The sequence below is a fragment of the Rhodnius prolixus genome, unplaced genomic scaffold (assembly GCF_049639745.1).
Source record: "Rhodnius prolixus isolate KJV_2025 unplaced genomic scaffold, Rpr scaffold_1, whole genome shotgun sequence".
Lineage (NCBI taxonomy): Eukaryota > Metazoa > Arthropoda > Insecta > Hemiptera > Reduviidae > Rhodnius > Rhodnius prolixus.
This window is the reverse complement of record NW_027411581.1, coordinates 35,705,081-35,729,394: the sequence shown is the minus strand read 5'-3', so window position 1 is coordinate 35,729,394 and position 24,314 is coordinate 35,705,081. Positions and strand designations below refer to the sequence as shown.

The 24,314-nt window shown below is 35.5% G+C and overlaps 1 protein-coding gene across 4 annotated transcripts in view; it reads left to right on the top strand.

Moving 5' to 3' along the window:
* The window catches only part of LOC141448111 (uncharacterized), a 126,135-nt gene that overhangs the window by 12,048 nt on the left and 89,773 nt on the right, over nucleotides 1-24,314 (top strand). For 3 of the 4 annotated variants that reach the window (XR_012454852.1, XM_074116214.1, XM_074116193.1), the window contains exons 5-17: nucleotides 474-695; nucleotides 1,485-1,777; nucleotides 3,429-3,627; nucleotides 4,857-5,102; nucleotides 9,403-9,644; nucleotides 10,527-10,710; nucleotides 10,803-11,047; nucleotides 11,404-11,548; nucleotides 12,612-12,761; nucleotides 13,311-13,446; nucleotides 19,787-19,925; nucleotides 20,754-20,922; nucleotides 23,097-23,284. Coding sequence is in view for 3 of the 4 variants with exons in the window: in XM_074116214.1 (XP_073972315.1) it covers nucleotides 474-695; nucleotides 1,485-1,777; nucleotides 3,429-3,627; nucleotides 4,857-5,102; nucleotides 9,403-9,644; nucleotides 10,527-10,710; nucleotides 10,803-11,047; nucleotides 11,404-11,548; nucleotides 12,612-12,761; nucleotides 13,311-13,446; nucleotides 19,787-19,925; nucleotides 20,754-20,922; nucleotides 23,097-23,284 (2,558 nt within the window). In the remaining variant the exon portion in view is untranslated. The remainder of the gene's footprint in view (nucleotides 1-473; nucleotides 696-1,484; nucleotides 1,778-3,428; nucleotides 3,628-4,856; nucleotides 5,103-9,402; nucleotides 9,645-10,526; nucleotides 10,711-10,802; nucleotides 11,048-11,403; nucleotides 11,549-12,611; nucleotides 12,762-13,310; nucleotides 13,447-19,786; nucleotides 19,926-20,753; nucleotides 20,923-23,096; nucleotides 23,285-24,314) is intronic. The other variant, XM_074116203.1, reaches the window with a different exon arrangement.

The window sequence follows — 24,314 nt, the reverse complement described above, 5'->3', positions numbered from 1 at the left end:
TCGACTCAGTATAAATATGCAGTGAGTTAGGTCTATTGGAACCTCGGTGGGCAGATTAGATTTTCTCGTTAGCGTTAGGTTCATTAGAGACTGAGAGAGAGTTCGGGGTCGAATGCGTAAAAGTTGATGCGACAGTCATTATTTTGAACTAAAGCCGGAGTACTTCATACATTTAACACTTTTACATCCCAATAAACCTTAGTACCTCTGCATTTTCTTTTAACAACTTGGTACCTCTCCCAACACCATTGTGCTGCATCCCCAACCAAGTTTTTACCACTCCTTCGTAACTTTCTCATAGTTTGGACCTTCTTTCTACCTACTCGATACCACTTATTTCTTTTATAGCAATTTTCACTTAAACTGCTATTCACTAAAAAATACATAAAAAACAGTTGAAATGGTTGCAGTTAACGTAGGTTCCACACCGAACATAACAAAGAGAATAATGATTTATTTTTTCCATCTTACAGAAAATGTTTACCAAAACCAAAACACACTATCAGTTGCATGGACATTTTAATTATCCCAAGCCATTTGTTGATGACACAGTATTCGCTTACGTACTCAAAAAGAGTACATCACCAATTCCACTATTTGATACTTACAACGAGGCTGAAGCCGAACTGCCAGGATATTTCCAGATCGGTAGAACCGACGGGAAGTTCTCCAGAGGTTTCCTTGCGACCCAAGGGGTATGTACTACTATATGAATCACAGAAGCTTAAAATTCTGGTACACCTTTGTCATTTAACCTAGATTATAGATAATTGACTGGTATGAGAGTAAGCCAAACGCTCCTAACACATTGCGTCACACAAGAACCTATAGTAAAATCTCCCGATTAATCAACGTCAATCGATGACTCCGAATTTAATGTTGATAAGCATCCAAATCGCATATTACACAAGGCCGGGGGCTTCTTAATATTTAGCCTGAGGTATATCGCAATAAAGATAAAATTTAGATTGAAACCTCTCACAATAGCAATGGGCATATAGCAGTCTTAGTCAATCAAAACTTGCTTATTTATAATATTTGTTCTATTGGCCAAACTATGAAGGTTTATATGTCTTCTGAGAATGCAGTACCTGCCAGCTGACCCACCTTTTTATCAACTAACCTTCTGAGTACAAAACCAAAGTGTTAAAGGAAAACAAATAATATATTTTACTTATATGTCCAGAACACTTGGAGCGCCTCTGGTGCGAGATTGTGGAAAGCTAGGACTTTAGCAAAATAGAAATACGTATAGGCGGAGCTACAATTAAATTAGTTGAGGATCCAAAATACAATCGTAAGAATTAAAATATATATATCCATCTTGACATATACACATCCCCATTAAATTAATGCAGAATAATTGAAACGTTCAGAATCGGAGTCATCTTCCTTGTTCAATTAAAGAATAATTCCCGAGAAAACAGGAAAGTTTTTATAAAGTGCTGACGCTATAAACATTGAATTTTATATCATTTCAACAGGCTCATTATGCTTGTATTAAGCGCTGTTTAATGGATCCTTCTTATGTCACCAAGGAACATGCGGGAAGTTGGAAAGAACGAGATAAAGCATTAAGCAATATTGTGTGTCCAGTAGAAATGCTACCAAAGTCTCCACAGCTGCGTGGATGCCAAGAAATCAGTGAATGTACTGGCTTCAAGAAAATCAACAAACTTTTGTTGAAGAAGAAAATTTTACGACTACAATCTGATATAGAACGTTACGATATTGAAAACCCTTCTAATTACATTTCCCAAAAGGAGCAGCTCGTAACGTAAGTAATTAAATTACTTTTTCCGTACTACTGATATTTTAAGAACTTTTAACAACATAGGGTCTACATTGGTGAATAAAAAAAGCTGCTTTGCTAGACTCCGGGCAACCTTCTTCACACATTTCAGAAAACTGTGGTCGTCTTAACCCTTTGAGTACGGAGATTTTTCCCATACATATGCGAAAGATACTGACTGGTTTTATTCGTTTTTGCTGAGTTAGGGGAAATGCTATCCATCAAAGTCAGTTTTGAATAATTTAGATATATTTTATATCTAACAAAGTGAAATTTTGATTGCAAAATATATCAAGTTTCAAACCTTTTGGAAAAGGATATATCATTTTGAAAAAATGTTTGAAATTCTGAAAAAAGTTTCTTGAGAAACATTCAGAGGAGCGCGATAGCGCTTCCGGGTCTTTTCGCATATGCATGAAGGAGCGCGATCGCGTTCCCCTTCGTACTCAAAGGGTTAAGTTCCAAAATACTTGTATATCCATTTCCCTGATCCCGCCATTTAATTTTTTTCTGTATAAAAAGAAAAATCTCTAAAAACACTACTTCATTTTGCACTTTTCTTGCATCCAATTCTAACGCTTCCGCCCCATATAATATATATGTTTTTAACAAATATATTGCCGAGTGGTTTGTAAATATTAGAGATTATGTATACTTTAGCTGGCAAATAGATCCAATGGTGGAATTTAGCCAGAAACCTGAACCTTTGAAACGACATTTTCTTGGTTTACGCAAGAAAGTCAAAAGGTAACAAATAGAAACAGTACTTTACAGTCTTTTCTTTTCTAGGAGTCGCCATACAAAAGTTGTTCCTCTTAGACCGAAGTAACGCTCACGATAGACGCTAGGTTCATCTTATGTCGGAATGTTGAAGCAAGAATACGTTTTTTCCACGATTTAGTGTCAGTATTACCGCACCAAACCTTACGAATATCCAATGAGAGTTAAATATTTAACTTCTAATTAGCAGGAATGAATGACGGCTAAACATTTATGTCACTTTTGCCCAAAAGTCTTGGAATCACAACCGGAACAATGCAATTTCATATTTAGATTCAAAAAGCTGTCAAAATTATTCAAAATAATAAGTTTGAGATTAAGCTCAGGTTGATCTTGTAAATTTAGAGTGGTTAGACAATGGTGTCCTATGTAACAGTTGTTGAATTCCTTGCCGATTGGTGCGGACTGCGGCTAGTCTTTCAGGTGGAGCTAGACTTTTTTTTGTGAATCTGAGATCATAAATCAAGGGATAGTACACCCAAAATTGCCTGATTTTCAGGCAGTTTCTCGGCTGTTTCACTCATTTCAGGCAGGAATAGGTAGTCACAATAAAGTCATTCTTGTGTGGGAGCTCGGGAATTGGGGCACAGGGCATGAAGACGATAAATCGGTTGGTCTACAGTAGAGGTTTTTTTCAGGGGACCGAACCCTTTAGGTACAATACAACCATTATTAACGGGCCAATGTCACAGAAGTGGTATGTGGAAACCTGAGAAACGAGATAACCCCTTTACCTGCTCGCTTAAATTTATAGGAGTCTATTTTTTTGCCAAATTAAATTGAAAGTCTAACCCACTGTTTTGTGTTTCACAATATTACATGGCTGTAAAATAGATTAAGTTTTCTTTGTTTGTAGGTACAATGAAATCCAGAAGTGGAATGATGTCCTTCTTCCGTCACTGGATATAAACTTTTTTAATTTAATCAGAAAACATGGGATCAATAGGCGCATTCAAATTAAATATCTTAAAGAAGATCAATCGTTTCGAAAAATGTTATTTGTTTCAGCTGTTAATTGGACAAATTATATTAACGATATTTGTATTTTAATAGAGGTAAATAAATTATTAATTAATAGTAATAATAATGAAAACATTAATCAAGGAAGAGAAGGAGATTAGTTCAGTTGGTAGCGCGATGAACCAGCAATCCGGAGCCCTATGATCAAATCCAGTCGCACTATTCTAGGATTTTCTCTCCCTAGGTGCCTCTTCCTAAGATTAGTTGTGTTTCCTCCTGCGAGATAATAGTTGAGAAAGCTCCGTGCGCCAGTGACCTTAGATGGTGATAAGTCTTAAAAGTATGAAAGTAATAATGCTAATGTCTGCCGCTACAATCCGGAGACAAAATAAACCTGCACCTAATCCATCCGGGCTGTCTTAAGGGCGAAAAGTAAAATTTACTCAATCCAATTCCGTTCTTCCGTCGCCAGTAGTAGCATGGAGAACTGACATGGATTTTATGAAAGCCACATTCAAGAGGCCAAACAGCCACATGTGGCTCGCGAGCCGCGGTTACTGACCTTTACTGTTAAATGCCTTATCTTATAGTTTTATGATATCTCAAACTGATCTAAGAGGAGGCCAGTATAATTATTTCACTTCATTTCATCTACTGAGAAGGAACAAATGCCTCAAGTTCTCCAATTTATCTTTAGAAGGAGGTAGAAGTGGGCTATCACAAAATCTTGAGTTCTGACAAATGGATAGAGAAGAAATAGTACTAGATGTTCCAGAAAATACCTGAAACTTTCTAACTGAATGAAAAGAGGGCAAAACTGAATCTACTCGTAGTTCTAATATAAGTAGTTAATTTGAAGTTCTAAAAGAGAAATTAAGTGTGATTGTCGTGCTTATTCTTTTTTTGTCTTACGTGCATTTGTAGTTCTTGGTGTGGTGGTCTGATCACCATCAGACAGAGAGCCGTTTTTACTAATTATTCATTGATATTTCAGATATTTAGGATGGAAGATTTGCGAGGAATCGGTCAAATAAACAACTCATCTTTTTGCCAACGTTTCGAAAAATATATTGTCCTCTTCAGGGCGTGGCTCTGCGGGTTGGTTGAGTTACAGAAACAGTTTCTGTAACTCAACCAACCCGCAGAGCCACGCCCTGAAGAGGACAATATATTTTTCGAAACGTTGGCAAAAAGACGAGTTGTTTTATTTGGCCGATTCCTCGCAAATCTTCCATCCTAAGTTTAACAATTTGCGGTCACGAAAACTATATATTCATTTCAGATATTGATTTTTTTTTTTTTTTTTTTTTTTTTTTTTTTGCAGGATGTTGATTTAGGCAAAGATATCCAGCAGTTGTACGATTCATCCATGAATGCTTATATGTTAATCTGGCCAATACTTGCGCAGATTAAAGGAGCATCAATTATACGAAATATGATACAAATTTTGAAGTGTACAAATAAAAACTGCTACATTCATTTCCTTGAGGCAAAAAAACGATTGAATCTAAACTTCCGATGTCATTATCATACAGCTCTTTTGTTGCAGCCATTTTTAGATGATATAAAGGTAAATAATTTATCCTACTACGATTGTTTACGGTAGCAACCACCTAGTTTGAAGCTATCTGATTAGAATCGGATGATAAGTTCTGAAGTTATTAATTAGGTAGTTGAAGTGTGAGTAGACTTAATTGTTTCCCCTGTATGTGAAAGGTCCATTAAGTAGTGGACGAGTGGACAAAATCAGGATTTTCTCCTCGTTGCCACTCTTTTCTCAAAGCAGCCAATCATTTCAAGTATTTCTGCTCTTTCCTATCTTCTTCAACCCTCCTCATAAACGTTATCGCTAACGCACTTTAATGCTACCCACCTAGTTTCAGTCACATTTTGAATCTTTAACCAACGAGACAAATTGATTGGTTAGAAGGTGTTATGTATTTAACGAACGAGCACGCTTCCGATATTTCGAATCCCAAATATGTGATTTTCTTTTCTAAGAATTTGCATTTGCTTCTGTTCAAGCGGACTTTCTTATCCTTTAATTTCTGAAGGACCATTTCGAGTCTTTGATTATGTTCTTCAATCGTACTACCTGAAACAACAATATCGTCATGTACAACACATACACCTTTTACATTTAGAAAGAGAGTATCTATGAATCATTGCCATTCTATGGGCGCAAAAGCTAAACCGTATAACAGTCTGCTGACTTCGTATAGTCCAATATGTGTATTAATAGTTACAATTTCACTCGCTTCTTCCGTTACTGGCAAATGTAGAAATGCTGTCCTAACATCTAATTTTGAAAAATATTTAGCTCCGGAAAGATGTGTAACACCATCAGGAATGTAAAGAGATATCTCGATAGGAAATTTGATGGGCGTGTTATATCGACACGGGGGACGATTCAGTGGCCACCTGTACACCGGATTTGACACCTATGAACTATTTCCTTTGGGGATGCCTGTAAAACAAGGTTATTACTCATAACTTTTTACTTTCTTTTCTTATTTCTGCTTATCTAAAAGCATTTCTAAATCTAGGTGTATCAGAATCAAGCCGGGATTGCATCTGTAGATGAACTAAAGCAGAGAATAATAGATGCCTGTAAGTCGGTTAAAGCCGAATCTATTTCTTTGGCGGTAAGGGACAATTGGCAGGAAAGAGCATGTCTGTGCATCTCTAATGGTGGAGGACATTTCGAGCGTGATCTGTAATATTAATGAGGAGTAAAATTTATAAATAAATAGTACTTTTCTTCTTATTCAATAAAAAAAAAAACGTTATAATATTATCATTTTGAAATTTTTTTTTTTTTTTTTTTTTTTTTTTTTTTTTTTTTTTTTTTTTTTTGGCGCATCAACAGCTAAGGTCATTAGCGCCCGGAGCTTTTTCCAGTGCACTGCCGGCCTCCGGACAGTGTTCTCTCGTTACAGACAACACTGTCCATCACCGGACAGTGAGCTGTAAGAAGCTCCTAGGAAGAGAAAATCTAAGGGTCAGTAGCTGGACTCGAACCCGGGACCTCCGCGTGGGAGTCCAGTATGCTAACCTCATAGCTAATCCCTTCCCTATTTTGAAATTTCTTATAAGAATCATGTTTTCATTCATAACTTGTAAAATATCGCTCACAGAAAAAAACCGTTCAAGTAAATTTTTCTTTAAAAAAATAGAGGAATCTATTTCTGAAATAACAACCACACTTCCCCATTTGAAAAAATGAAGTTGGTGCCTTTATCTCGCTTCTGGAAGCACCGAAAAAAATTTACAAATTAAATTTGGATTTCTAACAAAAAACTAAGGGAACACGTAATTTTTAGTTTTTTTCTAGCTATCTTAGTTTCCGAGAAAAAGTTGTTATCCATATAGCTTGGGACACCCTGTATACTCCCTTTAGATTTGTAAATCTAGCCCCCTCGTTTTGTATCTCGCCGGTGCCTCCAATTGTTATGTATTTAACGAACGAGAACACAAATCCTGTGATAACGTATTTATTGTCTGTTACAAGATACATAAGAAACACGTAAGAAACACGTGTATTGCGTACATAACGTAATGCACCTTGTTTCACCTTTAACCTCTGACCTCCTCTTACCATCGATCCTACTGTATCGATATTCACAATATATATATATATATATATATATATATATATCAGAAGGTAAAGTACATTTGTTGAACTCAGAAAATAAGAAAGCTCGTATCTCTTGTAATAAGAATTATTATCACAGTCAGCTCAATAGAATCAATAAGCATCAATCATTACCACAATTAGCTCGTCTCCAAAAAATCTGTTTTAAAACTTACTAGTAGGCAACCTGAGCAATTGGTGCACTTAACGTCGCCTGAATGATGTCTGCAATTCATTGCTCAACTTGAGGTTGCCAATCCCTCGCGGTGGAATGAACGCCATTCTTCAGTCACGTTAAACGATGCAATCTCTATTAACCGCCAGATTCAGTCTCCTCACATACCTGCTGATCCTGAACTAAAAGGATCTGCCGACTTCTTAACCGAATACCGCTTAAGTGACTCTTTCACTTGTCTGTGGCCTGCAATTACTTCCTCCAGATCCCATATTTAGCCAATACCCAGGCGCTAAATGTGGTTTAATAAGATAAAGACTAGGTAAAGCAGGACGGGACCTATGCTCTACATCACCGCAGACAAAAGATGTTCATTGTGCCTTCCTCTTTGGATCTAGTAGACAAAGCTCCCCTACTAAGGAGGTTGAGGACTTTCCCTACTAGTTCTTTTCGCGCTACTATCTCCTTTGGTCTCAAAGATCCAGAGGTTTCATAGCGCAACCACTCTGTTGCAACGCAATCGAACAAGTGAGAGGCCGTTCCCTCCTCTTCTTGACACTTTCTGCACAACGGTTCCGAGCTAATTAGCCCTACCTTGAACAAATACTTCCTGAATCTACCATGCCCTGTGAATATGTCTGTGATCAGAGGAATCCTATTTCTGCCCAAGCACAGAGTCATTTTGACTTTTTTTTTTACACAACCAAGACATCATAGTCTTGCTGTGTTTGACCCCAGGACACTTCACCAAGTTCTTTTCTTGTTCTGCCAGATCTAGTCTCTGAGAGCCACACGAACTGCACTGTTGGTGATTCCCTGGCAGTAGGGGCACTGCTAAGGGCTCCCGTAATGAACAGGCAGGCCAGTCTCTGCATCCTTGCTACAGCCTTCATGCCGTTTGTTTTACAATCTTCCTCCATCACACTAACGCACCAAGGTGATACTTGGAATGACTGTCTGTGTATAGAGCCAATGGGTCATTTTGGGGCATGTGGTTTAATAAAAATGTTCCAAAAAATTTTCGGCATAAAAAAAAGAAGTTTTATTTGAACGTTCTAAAATATCCTTTAGTACCTCTAGCACCAAAGAAGTTTTTTTTTTTTTTACGGACCGTCTACCTCAAGAGGCCCTCAAATTCGCGCCGAAAAGTCTTGGGCGAAATATTTTGCCTAAATTAGAATAACAGAGGGGAAGTGTTCCACAACTCGCTGATATTCACCAGTAAAAAAGCGAGCTTTGCACACCCAAAGGGCAGTAGCAAATCCAAGACTCAAAGCCGTTTTTGTGGTCCTTCCTAGAGCTCGGAAAGTATATATATAACATATGTACTATACTTATATTTATATTAAATGGACTCTAATTATGACTCAGGGTTTACTATTTTGACAAAAAAACTTGTACACATGAATACGTCTAGCGTAAGGGTCTGCAATATGTAACAAATTATAAAAAAATTAATTGTTGATAAATTATATTAATTGTTGAAAAATTTATATCAATTGTTAAAAAATTTACAAAGGAATTATTAGGAATTTTTATATCCGTAAAGGATATATGGAAACATTATTCAAAAGCAAACGGTAAAGTACTTAGAATGCCCCAATAGTGGTAAGAGAAATAAGAGAAATTAGAAACAATTTTAAATAAATGACGTTAACTTTTTTGAAGTTTCTAATTGGCTGAAATTACAATTTGAAGTATGAATGAAATATTGGGCAGTTGTTGATTTGTGTATCTTTAGCAGTTTAATCAACCCTATACTCAACTTTGGAATTACTTTTGTTAAAAAGATTAATTTTAGTGTGATTGAAGTTGAATGATTTTTTTCACACTACTCTATTTAGTGTTATACAATCGAAGAATATAAATCTAACTAACTCCAAGTCAGAAACTATATTTGTACACTATTTTACCAAGATTTCTTTTTAGGATGAGTTAGATTTTAGTTGGCTTAGTGACTAAACCTGAAAGCGTAGTAGTCCACTTGTTATAGGTTTGGTTAGCTTTGGTAACGCTGTAGAGTTATAATATTCATTTTTTTTTTTTTTTTTCTTTCGACAGACGCTGGCTAAATGTGAGAATCTACACCTAGTAGAGAATATGTGGTCAAACTTAAATATATTTTTCTCCATGCTGCGGATAATTTACTCAACAGAAAATAGTAGTTTCAACCAGTTAACATCATCTGAGGAATCGAAAAGATTTTCCGTTGGAAATGTAATATCGAATATTTATAAAAAAATTACTCCAACGTTTTTAAGACAGTGCGAGAAATTGTTTTGTGAAAATTGGAAATTGCCGAAGTATGTTATTATTAACTTGATTTATTTATAGATAAGCAGCCTAGATTGATTAAACAAACCATATTTACAATTTATAATATAGGATTCAGTATTAAATGAACTGTTCACTGCACAACTCCATATAACAAAAAGTGAAATAAATTATTTATTATTTAATGGAAAAAACAAATTGGTCGTTCACTGGTGTTAATCTTTATTATTTGGGAAATTTATTATTAACATAAAAAGATATGATGGGACCAAGTGCTTTAACATTTAAATTTAAGATGCATATTTCAAAAAGTGGATAGATTAACTCCATTTGTGCAGTGAACAGATCATATAAAATGCTTCTGAAGTTTGTTAATTTCATCGTTATTTACCATCATCATTATTATTCTAATTTAAGGGGCGTAAAAATCTGAGGAGCTTTTTTCAGTGTACTGCCGGCCTCTGGACAGTGTTCTCTCGTTGCAAACAACACTGTCTATCACCGAACAGTAAGCTGTAAGAAGCTCCTAGGAAGAGAAAATCTAATGGCCAGCAGATGGATTCGAACCTGGGTTATGGACATTACTTACTGGTTCACCCTGTATATGTACATATATCAAACCAATTTTTACTACCTAACCTATACATAATAATTTGTAAAATTGTAAAAGTTTTGGAATCTTAATCATTTTTTTATTTTTATTATATCTCAAATTTGAAAATATGTTAATATTTTGCTGTCATGTTAATTATGTAAAGTTGAAGATTGTTACTAGAGACAGTTTTTGAGGTATTTTCACAGACAGACGGAATTGTCTGTGATTATTTACGGAGAATAAAGAGAAATGGTCATAGAAATGTAATTTGGCCATTGCACAAGGAATAAATATTAATAAAAATATTGTTTTACAGAAAGGATCTAAAAAATTTAAGACATTTATGTAAAAAACTCACAGATTTTTTGAGTCGCTATACGGAGTTTGTAGACAACCAATTTTCAAATTGTCCATGTGTGGAGAAGACAGAGAGAGAAGAGTTCGCTGTTTATATTGACACTGTTGCAGAACATTGTTCAAGGTTTAACCTCATGGTCAAGGTTAGCATGAAAATTAAATTTTGTACTTTAAATCAATCAACCATGAGATAAGGTTTTTTTGTTCTCTTCATATTTGAATTTTGTTTAAACAGGTATTACGTTATTTTGAACAAATTTTGGTTATAAAATTTCCCTCTAAACCTCGAATGATGGTGTTTCAAAACACATTGAAAAGGAATATTAGAGATATATCGAAACAAATCTTTTCTTTGAATATAAATATTTTTGATGTAGACCCAATCGAAAACGCTCTCCTAAATGAATGGTTTTGGAAAGCTATACGTCAGCTAAGTGTAGTAGTCATAGATTTCATAGATCTGGCATTTGATAATCTTGCGTAAGTTTTTTCTTACTTAACATTTTATTACGTTAAGAATCACTTTAGTCAAATAAAATAATGTTTATTGCTAATGGAACACAAAAAACCATGACTTTTTAAACAATGCAATATAAGGCAAATCCCATGTTGCAGAACATTCATCTAAAGCATATTAGCAGTTCAATTTATCGTCTTTCAAAATCGCTAAACGAACTTCCTACGACCTGACTCTTTACTGAAAGAACTTTTTATGCGTCTAATACCAAAAGTTATCCTCTTCAACTATATTTCAAATAATAATAATATTAAATATATTGCTTAATTGAATAAGAAGAAATTCGACAGATATTTCAAATCAGATTTTTTCTTTGAAGGACTTCACAAGAGACACTAAAATACCTTAGATATCACGAGAGAAGTAACATAAAGTTTTTTTTGCGTGATAAATTAATGAGTAAATATCCAAAAATTATGGACAAATATATAGAGGAAGCTGGTGAATTTCAAGATATGCTAGTCGTAAGTAAATTAATAATTTAATGTTTAAACGTACAGATTCTTCAATAGTTGGGCACAAAACCAAAATCAATTTAATTGGATACAATACAGAATACATAAACTCATGACGAATGGAAGAAAAAATTATGTCAGTTTCAGTCATGATTTTTGAAGAGCAATTATTGGCATTATTCTGTCTTCCTTCTGGATTAATGAATCAGTCAACAAAAACTATGAACAATACTTATGACGAACATTTGAACCAAAATCAGAAAAACATAAAACTTAAAAATATTACTTAAATAGTTTTCCAGCAATAAAATATTTAGTTCTTTTTCGCAGAAACGGGGAAAACATTAGTTTTTATAGTATTGTTGTCTTTATCCAACAAAGTGTGCTTCGTCTTTAATGGGCGCCCGACTCCGGAGTCATTAGCCTTTGCTCACCCCTGTTGTCTCATTATTTATTATTTTTTGCACTTCGATACCTTAGAATATCAGCGTCTCTCAAATATTTTTCTGCTCAAATCATTTCTCCTCAAATTAGTCTTAATAACAGATAAATGGGTAGTATTAGTGGAGTGTACTACACATTCCATATATTTAAGCAGTGTTCTTTTAAGCAGGCGACTTTGCCATTGCTTTATTTATTTTGTACATTTATTTTGGCTATGCATATGACTCCCAAATAAAATAATAATAATTATAATTAATAATACACATTCCCTTCTAGACTAACGTCTTTGAGGGTGGTTTAGATACCTAATAATGAGGCTATTTTCTTTCTTTGTAGTGAGATATGTTTGCGCGACACCTGTACCTGCAGTAAAGCCCTTTTGATAGAGTAGGGGTAGGGCCTTACTTCATTTATTTACTATTTCGATATTGTCCACCTCTAAAAAACAAAAAACAAAAATTAATTCCTTACATTTCAGGGCATTATATTTCTCTAACCGTCTATTAGAGATTTCTAATACATTTTGATCAATAAGCTAGTCAGCTAAATAGATATTTAATTTTAAATAGAGTATAAATCATACATAACATTCAATAAAATATTAAATACATCATAAAATATTTTGCAGAGATCCTGCCCCACTCCTCCACGAATATTACTATTTCCAGTTTACACAAATAATTTGTATTATGTGAGATACAATGCAAGTTTATCTTACGGCATGTTTAGAAGTATAACTAAAGAGCCTTCTGTTGCCATTGCCAATGAAACTAATCAGGTAAGTATTTATACTGAAATTGAAGTATCCGCGGCCATTCGATATTAGATTAGATTCCAGAAGGGCGGCCTTAAAGGCCGTAACCCAATGGGTCTGGCCATTCGATATACATAATCTGATATTTTCTGCAGATTTAATCACATTTTCAACATAATCTGAGAATTGCGATCACTACACTGGTTTGGTATATTGCAGTGTGCTTTTCTGGAATGAATTTCAGCCAAACTCTGGCTAGAATAGTAGAAGATGGTGCAAAGCAAAAAGGACTTACTTATACAAAACTCTATCTGGAATGGAGTTGACTGTCTCGTTCCTAACTGTCCAAGTTCTTTAATCAAAATACATTATCGCGTCCTCTTCTGATTGTGAATGGAAGAATCTTCAGATTTTAAAAACGAGGCCTCGCCGGAATTGACTAATTCTGAAGATTATTTTTAGAAACTACATTTTCAAATTTTATTAGCGAAAAGATTCTCCTACAAAACATAGAATTTAACTATGAAACAAATAATATTTATTATCATTAATTATATTGTTTTTTTTTTGCAGGGAGAATTATGGAAGGAATTTAATGACCAGGCAGCTGCAAATTTAGAGCATTTTTACATACGGCAATTTATGAAAAAAATTAAGGAATATTTTATAGGCAATATTTGCAACACCAAATGCCTGAAAATTATTCAAGGTAAACAAATAACATATTTATTAATTTTATGTGGTAATACCAGAAAAATTATTTTCTACATTTCTGGCATTAATACTGGAAATGTAGAGCAACATTCTCGCTCTCCCAGCCATTCGTAAACAAAAAATCTCTTCATAATTTGAAGCTGACGATTTAAAAGCTAGTATGGTATTCTGCCTTTTACCACCCTGCTTGTTTCATTCTGGCCTATCTCAACTCTCAAACGCATTTGAAGCATAGAGATTAAGCGATCTTGGATTCCTAGCCATTTCGGCTGGCGTGTTAGGCCGGGTACATCTTGTTTTCATAAAACTTGTTTTACGCTTGTTAGTCCGTAAACCCACCTTTTTTCCCTCCGCTTCAGACTCTTGTAAACCTTAAACACGGCTTCCTGCTGTACAAGCTGTGATGACGACACCCTCCGCATATGCCAGATGAGGGGTCTTTTATTGTAGTGCTATCTCTGGTACGAATTGGGCTCAACGGTCGTTCCAAAGCATGTTGAAGAGCAATGGTGAATGTGGATCTCCTATCGAGATCCATTTATCAATTTTGGGATTGTTAGTATATCAGTAATGGTGTTCTGGTCCTGATGACCTTTCATCGGCTAGGTTTAAAATACTACGACGAAGACCACAAAATTGACCTTCAGTGTCAATGTAATATGCCTGCAACGGTGTTTCTCTGCTATCCGCAATTTAGTTCAGTTTCTTAGGCGGATAAGGCGATTTTTTCCCAATTACCTTCTACCATACAGTTTAAGACGAACTTACGTAATAATCGCGTAAGCAAACAACGCTCTTTAAACCGATATATTCAAATGTCCAGGTTGCATATCTATGAAAATCAACTTACCTTTTACTAAATCAAATCACATCAAACATAAACCTCTAGGCGGTAGGGCTAGCTGATAGTAGGACATCCCTAACTTACCTTGTTGAAATACTATCTCTTCAAAATTTGAGATTCCAAGAAACGTTTCCAAAAAAGATAACTATAGGATAATTATGGTAATTGTGCCGTAATCTTCTGATGAATTTATATTGAGAAGGGAATATAAATGATTAACTTTTTTTTTTCTTCTTTTTTTTTAAATTGAACGTATACATATATACCCTGTGGTGACCAGAGTTATATACTCCACCTTTTTGTATGAATTTTTCCTTAAGTAAAGGTATTTTGGTTCATTAAGCACAAGAAAGAATTTTATTTTACTCCCTACCGCCCCGGGTGATTGTCTCCAGGACCCTCCCTCCATTCCAGTGAGCTATCCCGCCAGAGGCACCCTTAAGGGTATTTTTCTTTTGAGGCTGGTTAGGGATCTCGTATCTGATAGCGTCGGCTATCTGGCGCCCGCAAAGATACCGTCCCTTTCCTCTAGCCGGCCACAAGGAAAAATTATGGCGCCCGCGAACAGTGACCCGAAAAAGTAAAAATAAATAAATTTTTGGCCCATGAACCTTTATAATTAAAGTTAACTATTTTATATCTTTTCGTAGTGACCCGAAAAAAGAAAAGCTAAAATAAATTTCTCTTGTGCTAAATGGGTTCTCGGATTTTCCTTTTCTCTGTTCCCAAAATTGGAATTTCATCACTTTAATGAAAAATTACTTGTTTAAAAGAAGTTTGGGCAACAGGAAACGGAAAATATATTTTTAACATATTTTAAAATTAATGGAAAGAATTGATTCTATTAGATATTTTAGTAAGTTAGTTTGTGTGTATAGTATGTCCCGTTATCTGACTTATTGGTCGTAATTAGTACAATAACAATAGTCCAATAGACCTCTTTATTCACATTGGCTTTTGTTTATCTTTTGCATTAATCTACTGCTGTTATCTTATGCTTATAGCCAACTTTTTTTACCTTACATTTATCATTTATTGTGTCGTCAGTATTATTTCTTTTCAAATTAAAATTATTGTCAATTTCAATTTAAACATTTCCGATTCTTGCTATTTTTCTATTTTTTTATGCACTTATACGATTTTAAATGACCTATTAATTGATTTATAATTATTATTTTGTCATTACTATCTAATTAGACTAAGCATATTCTTTAGATGTTAAAACTTTTTAATATGAATGGTTACTGAGTATAGGATAAAAATTAAATGGTTCTGAGCACTTGTCACAGAGCACTTCCTATTCAATTTTTTTTATGTCCGAGGAATTAAGTTCTGAAGAAGGAGCTAGTCCTCGTGTTTCGCACTTAAGTTAGATTTACGAACTTAAAAAGTCCGAACTCTGTTCTCTCTTTGATTCATTATCACTCCCGCCCACAGGGCGAGTACGAAACTTAAGATATCGGTTGCGGAATTTTATTATTACCCATGCCTAGCATTGGATTTCGGCCATTCAGAATAGAAGTGATCTAAATAAGAGATTACCAATGGTACCAACTACTGATTCAGACCCCTCAGAAGGTGTAAACCCAGTTAGGTCACCTCAAATGTATTTTCCGTTACCCTATTTAATCTCGTCCTGGAAGTTAAAATTCGATAATACCACCGGTTTGAGTGCTGTCGATTTCCTTACACGAATTTCAGAAAAGAAGAAAACTTTCGGATTATCTGATTCTGATTTACTTAAGTGCTTGTCTGAACTATTAGAGGGAACACCTCTCAACTGGCATCATCTTAAATGCACTTCTTGGCAAAACTGGACCGACTTTGAAAAAGATTTCCGTGCTACATTTTTCCCGTTCAATTATCAAGACAAATTAAAACGAGAAATTGATAGACGAACCCAGGGAGAATTTGAAAGGATCACTGATTATGTTATTAATATGCGTGCCTTGATGTCCAAATTAGATAAACCCCTTACCGAAGAGGAACAAATATCTAAAATTTACAATAATCTTCTGCCAGCGTACCAGGGATACTTTAGACGTTCAGAAATCCGTACCTTCTCAGACTTAATTAACTTAGGCGAAGAATATTGGTCTTATGCTGAACGTAGTAAATCTTACCGGCCTCCCCCTCCCAAAAGTGATGCCTTGATACCTGAAACGGCCTATATACCTCCTCCAATAAATAGAGGAAATAAAATTTCCGTACCGTACAGTCCGAATAAACCGAAAATGACTAATTTTCAAGGAAATGTAAAACCTAAACTACAAGATGGCCCTTCCTATTCTAAAGGTAATTCCATACATTCCATCACAAATACTCAAACTCCCGCTAAGTTGAAAAATAAAACTATCCGGCTTGAGACTACGACGAACACTTCTACACCGGAAGTGACCAAATCTATCTGCTGGAACTGTGGTAAAAGTGGTCATACCTACAGTGACTGCCAAAAGAAAAGACCACGTATATTTTGTTACCGCTGTGGACATCCAGAGGTTACTGTTAAGTCTTGTCCCACTTGTACTCGATCGGGAAACGAGAAAGGAGTTTAGGAAGAGGGATCGATCAGAACTCCAACTTAACTAAGGATCCCGCTCTCGCCCCTGAACTTTTCGGGACTGTTACCGCCACTTTAGAGACTTTTTGAAGATCCCCGCCTCCACCGATCCCAAAGTCTAATTTTCGACCAGTAAATGGCTACCTCTATATTCCACTTAATATTAATGGCCAAACTCATGACGCGTTAGTGGATAGTGGATCGGCTTATTCATACATCAGTCTTTCCGAATCAACGGGTCTGCAACAGACTTACTTAACAACTATCGACCGTATAGCTGTCTCCTTTGCCAACGGGACACGTGAGATTACCGAAACATTAGTATCTCTTCCGGTACAAGTTGCCAAGCGTAACTTCACCTTAAACTTTTTCGTATTGCCTTATCTCACAGTTCCCTACTTAATTGGCTTGGACTCATTATCGTCTATGGAAGTAGTAACAGATTTTTCATCTCATTCCTGGCATTTTAAAAGTTCAGCGGATATTTTTACTTTCCATCACAAATCGGTTAATCAGCCACAGATTTGCGGCATTCAGCGCAGTCGCTGATAAATACTCCTATCAGTACTCCTATCGAAAATAAAACATTAAATGATTTTCTCGAATTGGAATTCGCGAGATTCAACACTTCTGACATTGGAGTAACTACTTTGGTCCAACATCAAATAGATGTAGGCGACCAGACTCCTATCACACAGCGAGTGTATCCTGTATCTCCAAAAATCCAGGAGGCTATCGATCAAGAGGTAGGTCGTTTACTTGCCGAGAACATCATTGAACCCTCTAAGAGTCCATGGTCCAACCCTATTGTTATGGTGAGAAAACATAGTGGTACCTACCGCTTTTGCATCGACTTCCGCAAAGTCAATGCTATTTCAAAAAAGGACGTTTACCCTTTGCCCAATATGAGTTCTTTATTGGACCAATTAAAAAACTGTCGATACATGTCCAAGTTGGATCTGGCCCAAGCCTATTTACAGATACCTCTTGCTCCAGAATCTAGAGAAATCACTGCTTTTATCGTGTTAGGCAGAGGTCTTTTCCATTTTAAGAGAATGCCTTAAGGGCTATGTGGGGCTCCTGCAACATTCCAAAGGCTTCTCGATTCAATTATAGGACCTGACTTGGCTCCGGCCTGTTTTGCCTATCTTGATGAAATTATCGTCGCTACAAATACCTTTCAGGATCATTTGAAGTATCTAACTATTGTCTTTACCCGCCTAATGGAAGCAGAGTTGCAAGTCAATCGAAATAAATGCGAGTTTGGCTGTTCCGAACTTTCCTATTTGGGCTTTTTAGTAAATGAGAATGGATTACAGGTAGACCCAACTAAAGTTAACTCTGTATTAACATTCCCGCTGCCGAAAGATGTTAAAGAACTCCGTTCATTCCTAGGCCTAGCATCTTGGTATCGGCGTTTTATATCGAATTTTTCCACTATTGCCTCTCCTATAAATAAGTTACTCCGTAAGAAAGAAAAATGGTATTGGGGAGTTGAGCAAGATCTATCTTCACCTTGGGCTACCGTGGCGTCCGATATTATGGGTCCTCTTCCCTGCTCTACTAAGGGATTCAATTACCTGTTAGTGTTTGAAGATCTTTTCACAAAATGGGTCGAATTGATCCCAATAAGAACTGCTAATGCAGCTGCCGTCGCAAAATGCTTTAAGGAAAATGTGTTATACCAGTGGGGTTACGGATAATGGCACCCCGTTTGTTAACCGCACCATAAACTTTGTCAGAGACCTTTGGGATTAAGTTCATGCGAACACCACCCTATTGGCCTCAAGCCAATCCCGTGGAACGGGTGAACCGAACAATAAAAACCATTATTGCCTCGTACATCGACTTGGACCACCGACATTGGAACAAATATTTGGCGGAGTTTATGTTCGCCTTGAATACTAGCAAACATTCATCGTCCGGTTACAGTCCCGCTTTCGTCAATTTCGGTCGCTAACTTTGACAACCCGATTCCTACCGTAATTCCGTGGAACAGAGTGCTGACAATTAGTCTGAACCATCTGCCTGGATACCATCACTCACAAAATTACAAGAACTTAGGACCTTAGTGGAGAAAAACTTAATAATTTCTAATAAAACACAATCTCGTTTTTATAATACTCGAATACGAAACGTTACGTTCCAAGTAGGCGATCATGTTCTACGGAAAAGTCATCAGCTATCGTCAGCTGGGCACCAGTTTTCGGTTAAACTAGCACCCAAGTTCTTATTTAATCCGTTGCCGCACTCTTTTAATTTGATGATCGTGCTCAGAAACACACTTTTTTTTTCTCAATTGTTTATGACTGCCAGATGGAATCAAGTGTAAGTTGTATGTTTGGAAGTAAAAATTATCACATTTGGCCATGGTTTTTCCAAAAAAAACTCTCGACGTCATTTGCTCATCATGTCATTTTTTCTCTTTCCAGAGCAAATGACGGCTATGACCGTCGTGACGACTATACAGCATTTGCTTTACTAATTCAATAATTAACAAGTGTATGCGTTAGTACACTTCGTACTAACGCTGTACTTTTTTTTATTAATTAAAATGTGCACGACGGCTATAGACGTCGTTTGCCTACATATCAACAAAGATCGGACGGCTATAGCCGTCATTTGCGGCAACGGGTTAAATGTACTTTTAGTTAATCATATCTAACCTAAACAAAATGTCATATTTTAACTTTCTGCAATTCTCTGGTTTGAGTTGTACTTACAAATGACTACACAAATAACCAAAGAAATTAAAACAATCTTCCTCTTTCAAGTAGTAAGGTAAAATAAACATTTCTCTTTTGGTTTGCTGGGGCACTAGGGAACACTTTAAATGGGTTGGGTAACTCGAATGAAAATTGCGAATTGATAGGACTAGTTAGAAAGATAAAGCGTAAGAAAAATAATATTTGTTTCTTGGGATTTATTCAGAACAAAACGAGTCGTTTTTGAGAAATGTATGTTACGATATGAAAAACCTGGACCAAGTACATACAACCTGGACAGAAAGCTATGGAGATGCGTTGATGGTAGAACTGGACCTCAAATTCGCAATAAATTTTGATGAAAGGTAAATAATAAGATAGCAGGGATTATTAATTAAGTGGTTAACGCAGTAGACTCACACACGGTGGTGCTAGGTTCTAGTGCTGCATACTCTAAAATGTTTCAGCGCTGGTAATTTGCTGAACGTTCACTTCTTTTCACACTGGCTACTGTCATTCATTGGAATTACGGCTGGCTGAAGTTTACTTTCAGTTCTCCATAATTCCTGCAAGTAAATCTCTTAAGCATTGGGAGTTTTATGCACTTTTTTCCCTTTACCTGGATTTCTCTTTGTTCGATAAGGATATTTTACTGCTGCTCACAAGGCTGCTTTTTATTGGAATAGGGCGTTTGTGTGGAAGGAATTGCCCAGTAGATGCTCTTGAAGATCTTATTTTGGTTCTCTTCAGTTTTTTTTAATCGCACGCTTTGAAGACACTCTCTGACTGACTTTACCAGCCATTCATTTTGTCTATATGAACATTCTTTTGTCTATCAGGTCCAGCAGTCATCTTAATTTCTTCTCCTAATCAGATGCTGACCCTCATACTTCAGATGCTTTACAACTTTGTAAAAGCGAAGCATTGTAGGTAGACATTGCTACCCTATCTTCAGCAGATATTGTTATCAGCAGATTATTGTTTTAAAAATGGTTGACTTTTAAATTAAGGGAGGTGACCTCACAATATAATAAAACTTATTATATTTATTTCTTTTATCACAATTTTGTATTATTGTTAAGCCATCTAAAACGGAAAATAGTGCCAAATATTTCTTTTTTGTATGCATCCCAGTTTTATAATAATTGTAATTGCACCAAGAGGTAGCCATCTACCAAAATTATTGTTTTTAGATATTACACTTTCCTGTCAGAAGTTAATCATTTACAAGCAATTGGCTACCGTCTACCTGAAGAATTTAATGTGTTGCCACAAATGAATCTGATTATGAAAAAGCTGAAAGTTATGACATTAACACTAATGAAATACGACCACCTTTATATTGATATTCCAAGACATCATGTAAGTCACTTATAAGTTATTTATAAACTAAAAATATATACTGGTTTAAAGAAATAAATAACTGCCTCCAAAATCATAACATAAGAGGAAACTTAAATGTAGAAAAAGTAGCAACATGAGTTATGGAGAAATAGTTTTGTTATTCTAAAATAATCCTTAAAAAAAGAATTCTATAATCAAGTTCAGTTGAAAATAAAAATTCTAATATGTCCCATTGGTCTAGAATGTTTCATTACGACTTAGATTATAAGTTGTATATAAATAATGAGCAATCCCTTCCTAATGTCAGGTGGATCTTTACAATTAGAGATGATCTGTTTGGTCTCAATTACGAAATCTATAAAAGCACATTCTTTGCACAGTGTGTGTCACCTGTGGGAGACTGAAGACCTACTCTGTTTTCTAGCGGTTTGTCCAGTATATCATGAAATTCGGCGTAGGTGGTTCGAGTCATCTGTTCTTTCCGGAAGCGATGTTTCATATTATCTGAACAGAAGAGATTGGGATGCCCTAAATAATTTTAGTAAGATGGCATTCAATCGAAGAATGGAGATAATAAATAAAGTTTTCTTTTATAAACGTGGCCATATTTTTTAAATTATAATATTTGGTTTGGGCTTTTTACGTATATTCAGGGTGATCCATTTAAAACGCACCAATAGCTAATAACTTTTTTGGAAAGCGGAATTCCGAAAAAACCCACTATATGTTTTTTTGGCCTAGTTTTCAAATTTTCTACTCCCAATGCTGTATCTTAATTTTTAGCGGAGTTACGGCCAAAAACCTGATCGGGGATCAGGACCACTGGTTTTGACAATGATTATGAAAAGTACAAAAAAAATTGTGAAAAATGACATTGACCTCGTTTCGATATCCCTAATATTTGTCAAGATATTTAAGATCAAATTTACAATTTTATCTATTCGTGATCGTTTTCAATATTAATTTTTCACAAAAATACACGATTTGGGAGGTCCAAAAACCTCCCAAATTAGATTATCTTATTGGTTTTGGGAGGTCAATATGACTGCAAAAAATGCTAGTTGTGACGCAAAGAACAAAAATAATAATAATTGAATATTTAAAAAAATGTAATTTAATGTAATGGATGTGGGCTAATCAGGATAAATTTGTTTTATCATCAAATAACAGCAACCATCACATCATTTTAATGTACTCCGTATGTAAGACTTCTTGACCAAGAGTAAGAATATCTTGCCAGGGTGTTGGTCTAGTGGTCAAGAGCATGGGAGATCCCCATTTCGAATCCCGTGTATGACTATATTTTATTAAAAAAAGTATTATGAATGTCTGCATACGCGGGATTTTAGCTGGGGATCTCCCACTTGTAATGCCATGATACCAATTGAGATATCACTACGGTATGCTTGCAAATCGCTTTCTTGGGGCAGATCTTTTTCAGTATCGTGGACAAAAAATATCGATGAAAACATTAGGAAGATCAATAAAACAAATAACGCTATAGAGGAGAAAAAAAAGTGTATTAAGGACATGTTCAGAGACCTAAAATATCAAAACTTTGAATTTCCATGTGTAGTTAAGATACCGATGGTAAAATATTTTATAAATGGTTAAGAACACAAATCTTATGTCTTGTTTTTAAATATCTTTCATTAAAAATTGGTTGGATGTCTCCATATGACAATTTTTTTTTTTTTTTAATTTATTTTGTTATTTACAATCTGTATAATATACTATACAATAAGTAAATAGGGAGAATGAAGTATAGAGGCGTGAAAGGCAGGAGGAAAGAAACTGCCCAGCGGTAGCACTTTCTACAAGATATGATTTTTAGGCCTTCAGACTGCGAGGAAGTCGCCGGGCCACTGGCGATTCAGGCGGCGCTATACGACAATCTAGATTAAATAAAGCGAAGTGCTTCTCCTCATTGAACAAAAATATATTACAATTGAAAACGTGAAACATAAGGGTCAGAAAAACAGTATATTCTAAAAGAATAGGAATGGGAACTTTATGCAGAAAAATTATTTTGCCCATTTATGATACAACTTGATACTATGTTAGCCGTAAAACCGTTACAAGACAGATTTACTAACTTGAGAAATTGCGGTGAGAAAGTAGTGTACTTTTCACACTGTTTTTTTTTCACCTTTTTTTAAAAAAGTTAATTAAGGTATTTTATTTATTTACAGAAATACACCATATATCTAAAAATAGCAAGGTATTTTCATTTACGATTCATAAAAAACTGTCAGCAAAATATTGCTAAGAAAATGATTCAACTTGAATGGGAAATTTACGGAACTCAGAGTGGTCACCATAAACATTTTGCAGTGTTTTACAGTAAAATTGAAAGAACTTTTAAAAAGCTGCTCGTAAAGTAAGCTAACTAAGTTTAGTTTAAGTAAAATTAATTTTCTACTTATAAGTCAAATGCAACTCCACCCTTGGAAGTAGTTTTTCGAAGTGCTTCTTCACCCCTTGAATAACGGTTGCTTAGAACGAACCGTAAGGAAAATTAATGCTGGTAATGAAATATGGCATAAAATGGGTACATCATCCCTATCGCTTTTGAAATAGTGACAAAATTGCTTCACTCATATTTATTAATGTCTAAACTAATTTATTTTCCTCTTTTTCCACAATTTAGCCTCCACAAACCTTCCTATTTGGTACATAGGTTATTTTTAAATTTAAAATCCCTCCTACAGAAGTTCCTTCATTTTTGCTAGCCTAATAATATTTGTCCACCTTCTCAATGTTTTTAGTTTATTTCTTTTCTAGAAACAAAATTTTCTCCTTTCGATGCACTTTCCATGCCAAAATAATTTTTAGTGGTAGGTGTTGTGATGTACAGTCTCGAGGTGAGTTGGGTTTCGCCGAGGCAGCGCACTCCTTGATATTTCTGTTCCCAGGGAATTTCCTGGTTGTTAATGATCGTAGATCTTTTTTCCCAATCCTACTATGGGAGAACAATTTGGCTTCTGTGGATTAAGTGTGTCGCCGTTCTCAGTAAGTCCATTCTGGAAGAGTGGTCGATAATGGGCTTTTTCCGTCTGTACATGCCTTGTTTGCTGGTCTGTGTGTAAATTCAGGGTTGTTGTATATTATAGGACATCTGAATGTCTCAGAAAAATTGACTGTACCATCTAATATCGAGCTATTATTTGATTTTTTGCTAATCCCACATCTCGATGCCAATCCCAATGTTCATACCGTTTTCAGTGTTGCATTTTAGATTTTTTTTTTTTTTTGTTAGGAAACGTACTGGAAAGTAGTCGCTGTACGAGAGTTTCCAGACTTCCAAATCTGTAATTCTGTAAATCTGTTCTGTAATTGTTGCTCCCACGTTCTAGATAGCGTATGATATTTGATGTGGGTAATGGCCACTGTTAGGGAGAACATGAATC